This window comes from Arachis ipaensis, chromosome B08, assembly GCF_000816755.2.
Source record: "Arachis ipaensis cultivar K30076 chromosome B08, Araip1.1, whole genome shotgun sequence".
Taxonomy (NCBI): Eukaryota; Viridiplantae; Streptophyta; class Magnoliopsida; order Fabales; family Fabaceae; genus Arachis; species Arachis ipaensis.
The window spans coordinates 98,143,878-98,152,860 of NC_029792.2; the positions used below are offsets into that span (position 1 = coordinate 98,143,878).

Genomic DNA, 8,983 nt, shown 5'->3' on the forward strand with positions numbered 1-8,983 from the left:
TAACATGTCTTCGTTTTCTTTGTAAATACTCTTTTCTATATAAACTTACAGCTTAACATAACTAAGACATCTCAATAATACTTGTATCATAAGAAAAATAAATAATGAACTTAAGTGATAAAACAAAGAGTATTTTCTTCTCAGCTTCGACTGCAATCATTTGGTCATAAAGCAAATGATGAACTCCTCAACAAAGAACCAATTCAAAAATGAGAATATCTCATCTAAAGAATAAATATTTATTTCAACATATCTGATCAAAACTCAAAAGCTTGAAATAACAAATCACCTATATTTTTCAGTAACAATTGACCTACACAACAAATAGCTATTAGGCATCAATATAAGCATAGTATAATAGCTACGATCCTGTCAATTCACTTACCATAAATAACATCACTATTTCAATCATTCGTAATAAGATGACTTTATTCATTTTCTTTTATTCTTTTTACCAATATTGTCATAAAAAGAGATAACATACATAAACAAAAATAAAGAAATAAGAAAAAAAGCAACAGAGAAACAAATAATGTCAAAATGAAGAAAAATTAAATTTGAAACCGTGATTTTAAACTATAAACTATAATATAATAAAAGACGTAGCTGCTGCATTTTATTCATCATTCACATACTTACATACACATATAGATCAATATATCTTACATAACTTTGGAGGCTAACATAAAATCTACAATCTAAGTCAAATGCCTCATGCACGTGACACTATATCTACTCACTAGCATAATAGCCATTAAAAAAGAAAACTACTTACAAAAAAAAGATAACCTAACATAGCCCAACATTCAATTCAAGTTTAATAATAGGCAACTGAGAACTTATGTGTCAAATATCACAGAAAAAAGCATAACTTCACTATACGATGCAATTTTTTTACACATCTTAAAAAGTAGAAATCTTTGTAACATCAACTTAGCATGTCTGCATGAAGATTCTATTGTAGATTTTAATGCCTCTAACTACCTTACACATATATTACATCTTATAAAATAAACTACCATAATATCAGCAGCTCAGAAGACAACTACTTCACATATCAACAATCTTGAGAATCTTTGAGTTGGGACCAATCCCATCCTCAGCCAACTTTTTTAAGTCTCCATTCAAGTTTATTTTAATCTTCAAACCTTTACAAATATTCTCAGTAACTTCTTTCTTGACGACTCTGGGACCCATCAAGAACACTGAATAGTACTTCCTATAAAACAAAAACAGAAAAGGTTTTATTTATATTTAGATATTTATATATTTACATAATATGCAATTATACATTGAAAACATAAAAACTACACATAAATTAATTAATCTTATTCCATCTTTGTAATAAATCAAACATATAGAATAAAACTACCATCATAACAACTTATATCAATTTCAATCATAACAAAACATTACCGTGGTTTCTTTAATAGGTGAATATAGTAACATTTCAATTTCAGCATGAAACTCCTCGTCAAATCTATCAGTCACATCCGTTCCATTCATTTTTCTTTTCAACACATCAACATCAGCATGCGTATCCTCTTGTCTAGCTACTTGAGAATCTTTTTCAGCAAAGAAGTCTATTAATATTGGAGGCTTCTTTCTCACATTTGAACATTCCCCCTTTCGAAAAATACATTTTTCCAAAAAATTTGATGATTCCTTCTTAAAAGGGAAACGTTCAAATCTAATGAACTTAGATTTTTCCAAAGATTTATCCTGCACAACAGACCAACCAAATTATAAACCAACTATAATATAATAAAAACATATTACAAACAATCAAAAAATTTGACTCGTAATAAAATCAAACCTTCATCGCAGACCGTTTTCACAAGAAAAGTCCCAAATATTTGCCTGCACCAATATTTTTAGTATCTACCTTTAGCAAGAACTTCTTTCTAATCAACTTTTGAAGAAGAACAAGATAACTATCTCCACCTACAACCTATTGCAACAAAATGAAACACTTGATTAAATTTGAAATAATAAATACACAGAACAATTTTTTACACATACAAGAATAAACTAAAATGAAATAACAACACAAAAAACACATATAACTACAACATACATTTGCACCTTTATAAACCTCGGCAACCAAGACTAAGATACCATCTCTATTCCCATCCTCAACTGTTATTTTAATTCTATATCTGACAAACTAGCAAATAAAATACATTAATAAAATATTGGTTAAAAAGATGAGGAATTGATGACTTCATACAAAAGCAGACACCGACTTAAGGTTGAATAAACAATAAACAATAATAAAAAGAAAAGAAATACAATAGTGTTTTTTACAAAAGAACTTCATACAAAAATAGAAATAAAATCTTTGGAAAGAAAATAATAAAAATAAACTTTGGAATTTGATTGATTACATGATGATTACAAATGTCACAGTAGTAAGCACCGACTTAAGGATGAACAGCCACATACACAAATTGAATACCATCAAGATCCTTCATCAACAATAGCTATCTCCACCTCAAATATCATAAATAGCCCTTTCTAAAGTTTTCGCAAACATAAAATTCAATTAGTATCATAAAAAAAAACAAAATAGTATATCTTCTTTCAAAAAATGTTCTGCTATGTTAGAACTAAATACACCTCATTATTATCTTGAAGCTCCTCAACAGTACATTTCCTAATTAAACACATGAAATCTTCTTCTAAGAAAATAATTTTTCCTTCTTTCGCAATGAACAATGGTTGAATACCATTAATTTCCTGTTCAATCATACTAACCACCACCAAAATAAGAATAACAAATAAAAAATTAAGAATGAAGTAAATATCTATTATATGTTATCCTATATAATACACTGAAACAGAGCAAACTATCAGTTATGTAAAAAATATGAACCTATTTTTCAAATTTAAAATTATTTTAAAAATAAAATAACAATAAAAAATAAGAATAAGCATACATAATAAACTAAACAATACAACGCACCATTTATGTTCTGTTTTAACTGGATGATTTATTGTTTTCACATAATACTATTGATTTTTTCTCTTTGACTGCTATTAGAGCTGGAGTTGATGTTTGTTACTTGCTTATTTTAAATGAAAAAAGCTACATGAAGGAGGAACAAGCCTCGATTTATGTAGCTATATGGATGGTATCTCTTGTGTTAGTGCTTTTGATTGTTTGTGACTGGTCTAATCGCCTAATTTTTAGTGTATTTTGCTTATTTTTGAGTCAACTATATGCTATTTGAATTTTGTGGGTGGTATAGATTTGTGTTTTTGCTTTCTTTTGCATATTTTTTAATACACATATTTTCATCTCGGTATATTTGAAGCACTTATGTCCAAGGCAAGTTTGCTAGTATGTTCACAAAGAGAAATTATTATGCTAAGTACATGGAAGTCAAATATATTACTATAACATAATTTAGATTTGGTTTGATAAAACTTTTAGTTTTCGAAAGTAGCTTATAAAAGCTGTCTTTTAAAATACAGCTTTTTAAAAGCTACAGCACTTGTATTTGATAAAATCAAATTAAAAATGACCTTTAATAAACACAAGCACCACAATTGTGTTGGTAAAATAGCTTTTAAAAATTAAAAAAATTATAATAAACATTGAGAGGAAATAATAAAATTGAATTGAATCTATCTAAACTAATTTATTTATTTTTGTTTCAAACTCAGAAATTGAATTCTAAAAATTTCCAAGACCCTGAAAAGGTTTGTTTTTCGCGTAGAAAATTATTCTCATTTTTGGTAATCTCGGTGCATAGCATAGTAGAGGAAAGTGAAGCTTTTTCAAACAATTTAGCTTGTTGAGCATGCTTATTAATGCGCTGGAGATAAAACACACAACTTTACATAGGTTTGCATTTTTGAGATAAACATTTTGCCTCTTTAGAACATTTGAAGGTGGAAACTTGACTTTGGTCCATTTTTGAAGTTCAGTCAACAAAATTCCATCTGCAGTTCTATGCAATTTTTCCTTTTTGCCCTGAAGCATTTCCTACTTTGTTTAGTCCTTTGTGTTGCTTGTTATTTCTCTGTTTCTTTCTAGTCTCCATGATTACTGCTATTTCTGCTAGTGCTAATGGCTCTAAACTCTACTTTCACTGATTATGTTAGTGTATCTCTTACCACTAACAAACTTGTTGGAAGTAATTATGATTCTTGGCCATCTAATATTAAGTTGTGGCTATGATAATCCAGAACATCTCACCAAAAGGACTGCAGAAATTAATAACATCGACAGTCCAAAGTAGATTAAGATTGATGCCCAACTCTATGACCTTATCAAGAACACATCCACTCTTCAATTAAACATATTTTTCGTGCACGTCCCTTGTGAAGCTATTTAGATACAAGCAAAAGCACTTTACACTAATGATATACAATTATTATAAGTTTCTCAAAACCCTGTGAACGTTGTTGCCCTTCTTTAGATTGATGGTCATATTTCTGCATATTTATAAAAAATTCATAGTGCTTTTTTCACAAGATATATCATAGCACGTGCGGTCGGGAGAGCCCGGGGAGGGGGTTTGGATTTTATAACTACAACCACATCTTATTTCCTCTATATGGGGACAAATACATGACCCATTATAGTATTTTATCAAAGATTATGTAAATATCGCACCAATATTGCATACTTTTTGAGAATTTCATATTACTTCGTAGAAAACCTACTATGAGCAAATGAAGGATATAAGAACATCATATATTTTTTTCTTGTTTACTTGGGGATGCGGATCATCACTGGCATGTATCTAATAACATAAAATCTAACTATTTTCAGCTTTTCTTCAAAAGCAACAGCTCCATCGTAGATTGTATATGTTGAACAATTTCATAGCACTTCCTATAAGCCTAAAAAAGTGAAGGGATACAAGAACAAATTTTCCTTTTACTGTTTTCCTCAGGAGCAGTCACGGTTACCAAGAAAATGATATTTAATTATTTACAAGAAATCCAACTGAAAGGTGCACAATTTTGACAAGCAGCACCCCTGTTTCCCACAGGAGATAGTAATAACAAAAACACTTAGCCAAAGACAAAAAGAAAGATTGTAAACAACAGATTTCAAGAAGAAACTATAATAGCAAAGTATCCATTACTTGACACAACCATCATTCATCATCAACCTAATATGAGCATTTTAACATAACTACGACTTTAGTATACATTTAACAGACAGTTTAGTGTTTACTAAGACCCTGAACGAATCATCTAGAAAGTTGTAGCCCAAGATACCAGATATAAGATTGCTCAATGGGATAGAAGAATCTATCTGTGTCCTTGTGCACGCTGCATCTCATATGCAACCCAAGCAGCAGGTCCAGACCCATACTGAGGAAAATTCTCCATACCAGGTTGTACCTGAAATTTGCCACCATTAGCTTAAAACATTATCCAGATTAACCCAAAGGTGGCAAAAGTCAACTACATGACCATATACCGCACAGAAAACATCCAAATGCAACAAATTATACCAGTGGACATGAATGAGCTATGTTGCTTGCAAGTGATACATACAGTATTTCAACAAGTCAACCAACTGATCAATTAAAACTGACAAGAAAAAAGATCAAATGTGAGTACGTGACATTGTCCGAGACCGGATAGGTGCAAGTTATGAAGAGCCACCACAATAGCCCAAAACCAACAAATTCAAGCATTTATTGCTTGTGGAAAGAATTCCTATAGAGAAAATAAAGGTCCAGATATAAAATAAGTACTTCAATATTTGATGTTTAAGACAAAAACTCACTTAAGAAAACAGCAAGGGTCCCCAATATGACACTACCACAACTTTCATTAGTGGTCATCAAAGAAGGTGGAAAAGCTCAATTCTCATGGAAACTCCAGAGATAACAGAAAAAATAAGTTAATAAGAAAAGGTGTCGAAGATGGGCATGACAATCTTAGACCAAACAAACAAAGAAGACAGCCTAACTTAGCTGAACCGGGAAGAAGGCAGACTACAAAGCTCTGTTTAGGGTAAGATATCTAGAAATGAGGATAGGCAGAAAAGATGAGTATAGTGGCACAGAACAAAAGTAAGAAAAGTGAATAGGAGTGTGAAACAGATGTATAAAATTTTGGGCCCGCCACCATATGAGTGACGTTATGGTGGCGCAACATCACGGAAATCATGGGAGCTACAATGGCAGTCGCAATGGCCAGAACGTTGTGGCGGTCCACAATGAGAATGGCGGAAATGGTAGGTTTGAGTGTACTCTTTTTTGTTGCATTTGAGGGCTGTTTTTTACTTTTCAAAAACCCTAACAGTTTACCTTACCAAGCTGAACTTCTCCCTCTTTCCTTTCCCACTCTACACTAAGTCACAATCCCACTCAACCAGAAAATGTCTTCCCTCTCCGCTCTCCCTCCCTCCCTCCCCAGTCAAGTGTGCCTTCCTGCCACCATCCCAGTGCATCCTCACCGTGCACCACTGCCAGTTGGCCGGCCCTTCTCTTTTTTGTTCCCTCTTTGTCGTTCTGCAAAGGAAGACAGAAGTTCTCTGTTGTTTGCAGATCTGCTTCTCGAATATGCTTCCTTTTATCCTTATATTTTGAACTCTTTTTTCTTGTTTTGAACCATAAAATTTTTGGCTTTCCATTCTTATTCCCATTTCTTTCTATTCTTACCCCTCAATTTTTTTTTTCTATTCTAAACCCTCAATTGGCTTCTGCTGCTGCTTACTTTATATTATTTTATTATTTATGCCAACTTGTTAATAGTTTTAGTTTTTAATATTTGTTGTTATATCATGAATAAATAGTTTCATATAATTTAGTGTTAATTTGTATACAATCATATTTTTCTAATCTAATGTATCTGCAATTTCTACCATTTACCGGAACGCCATCTGTGATAACTTGATGGTGGTTTTTTGCTGTTCTACCATGAGACACCATCTGCCATCGAGAACTATGGATGCAGACGAGTCACTAATCGAAATCAAATAGATCATCGACGAGACCATCGATCCATAAACTAGTTCATTAAAATATCATAATAAAAATTATTTATGCATTATTTTCCTACCCTAAGTTGCAAAATCATTAACTTCTTCAAGAGGAAACTGTGCTGGAATACATTTGGAATATGACAACTTACAGGATTCATGCCATAAATGGCAGGGTAGGGATTTCCAGCATATCCAGCCTCAGCATTGCCATAATTTGCATTATAGCCTGGACCTACCAAATGCAAATACAAATTTAAAAAATAAAAAATAAATAAATAAAAAGCAACGGATAGGAAACAGAATTAGAGTAATGATAGACTTAGATTACATGGAAGTAATCAAGCATTTGGTCAATTTATCAGCAAAGCCTCATAACTTCACTAACTCCAATTACCCAGCTCATTAAAACAACCCAAATAATTACCAAATACAGACATGCGTAGGCTTGCATATACCTGGATTAGCAGCTGCACGCTGCCTTTTCTCTGCATTTGCGATCTCAGCACGAAGCTTCTCCATCTCACGAGCCATCGAGATTAATTTCTTCTCCATCACTTGACCATGTTCATAGTTTTCTGCAAACCCTTTCTTCTCATATTCAATAGCAGCCCTACAAACCAAGATGCAAAATTACACAACAATCATAATTTAAAAAATCATAATCATAATTCAGAGAAACTTTGCTTAAATATGAATGATCATAAGCCCAAGTTACAAGTTGGCTTCAAGTTACAACCATTTCTACTAGTGAACAAACGGAGAGAATGTAAACTTGTAAAAATAAAGACCAACCCTAGAGCAATATACTCAACACCTGATACTTGATTTAAAAACAACTAATTACTATGCTACAATGCTAACCACCTTGCACATTGTAATTCCTGTTTCATAGCCTCCACATCGGCCTTCAGAGCTGGCATTCGCTTCAAGTCCGCATTCATCCTGGCCAGGTCCTGTGTCATGGCCTGAACCTGCCCAGTGAGTTCCTGCCTCACAGCGGTAAGCTCCTTAATATCAGTATGAACCTGAAGAAGCTCCACCCTCATGGCCTCCGCGCCGCGTAGGTCGGCCTCCAGATGAACCGACTTGTCGTACAATTCCCTCATCCTCGCATCAGTGTCGGCCCGCAGGGATTCCCTGTAGTGCGCCATCCGTTGCAGCTCGTGCTGCGCGGCCTCCAGCTCCTGCTTGAGGGCAACGTGAGTGGCGGCCAGCCGCTGGTTGTCACCCAGCAGACCCTGAATATCCTGGTGCTGTGCAGCCAGACGCTCCTCGATGATTGCAGCCGGGTGGAGTGGAATGGGCCGGACGCCCAGGCCCATCTGCGATTCCCGCAACTCTTCGAGAAGAGCCGGGTGTGGCGGGGGTGCCGGGCCTAAGCCCCGGGCCCCAAAGAGTGGGTCATGGATTGGCGGTGACAAGGCTGTGTGCGGCGGCGGATGATGTGAAGCGCCTTTCATTGGAAGGTGTTGTTGTTGGCCACGGCTCCTCCCAGACGACATCGTTTTGATCCGAAATAAAATAAACTGAGACAACAAAAGATCACAAAGAAAGAATTATATCGGAAAGTAACACAATTTTCGAGAGGAATAAGAAAATAATATAGAAAAAGAAGGAAATTTTTTTATTTTATTTTAGAAGGGAATGAGCGAAGTAAATGGAAGAACGAGTTACCTTTGCAGAAAGAGAGGGAGGGAGAGAGAGGGCGTGGTTTTAGTGAATGCGGCGAAGGAAAGTTGCGGATGGCATTGCTGGTTGTAGGTGCAATGGAAACCCTAAATCGCAGTGGTTGATGATGGTGAGCGGAGGAAGGGGAGAAAGAAAGTAGCAGATTCTGCCGTGCCTGCAATACTAGCAGTGCTAGCTTATTCCGTGACGGTGAGAATTTCAGCTCTGCTAGTGAGCAACTTTTTCCCTGGACAGCTCGTAAAATTTTGTGAGTAATTTTAGGCTCTACACGGATTGGATGTTTTTACAAAGAAACAAAAAAAATGTTCAAAAAATTTATTTTTTTATTAGTTTAAG

The 8,983-nt window shown here is 34.4% G+C and overlaps 2 protein-coding genes across 5 annotated transcripts; both read right to left on the minus strand.

Moving 5' to 3' along the window:
- On the minus strand, positions 602–2,208 carry LOC110265647. Its single transcript, XM_021108769.1, has 4 exons — positions 2,086–2,208; positions 1,817–1,951; positions 1,417–1,722; positions 602–1,219 (listed from the first exon to the last, which is right to left on the minus strand). The coding sequence occupies exons 2-4, from the start codon at positions 1,820–1,822 to the stop codon at positions 1,163–1,165; spliced, it is 369 nt and encodes a 122-aa protein (XP_020964428.1). The 5' UTR covers positions 1,823–1,951; positions 2,086–2,208; the 3' UTR covers positions 602–1,162.
- On the minus strand, positions 4,920–8,904 carry LOC107613593 (protein FLX-like 1). Of its 4 annotated transcripts, none has more exons than XM_016315670.2 (5): positions 8,633–8,901; positions 7,823–8,484; positions 7,414–7,568; positions 7,108–7,190; positions 4,920–5,364 (listed from the first exon to the last, which is right to left on the minus strand). In XM_016315670.2, exons 2-5 carry the CDS (start codon positions 8,458–8,460, stop codon positions 5,272–5,274), a joined length of 969 nt encoding a protein of 322 aa, XP_016171156.1. In that variant the 5' UTR covers positions 8,461–8,484; positions 8,633–8,901; the 3' UTR covers positions 4,920–5,271. The 4 variants fall into 4 exon arrangements, with proteins under 4 accessions (XP_016171156.1, XP_020965252.1, XP_020965250.1 ...); XM_021109593.1 differs by lacking the exon at positions 4,920–5,364 and adding an exon at positions 5,534–5,556 and having other exon boundaries at positions 8,633–8,902; XM_021109591.1 differs by lacking the exon at positions 4,920–5,364 and adding an exon at positions 6,327–6,485 and having other exon boundaries at positions 8,633–8,904.

Coding starts and splice junctions, on each gene's coding strand:
- LOC107613593 (XM_021109591.1), bottom strand. CDS start 8,460: ATGTCGTCTGGGAGGAGCCGTGGCCAACAACAACACCTTCCAATGAAA. Junction 7,191..7,413: donor GCGTGCAGCTGCTAATCCAG/GTATATGCAAGC, acceptor TGCATTTGGTAG/GTCCAGGCTATAATGCAAAT. Junction 6,486..7,107: donor CCATTTATGGCATGAATCCT/GTAAGTTGTCAT, acceptor CTTCCTTTGCAG/AACGACAAAGAGGGAACAAA.
- LOC110265647 (XM_021108769.1), bottom strand. Junction 1,220..1,416: donor CACCTATTAAAGAAACCACG/GTAATGTTTTGT, acceptor TTTGTTTTATAG/GAAGTACTATTCAGTGTTCT.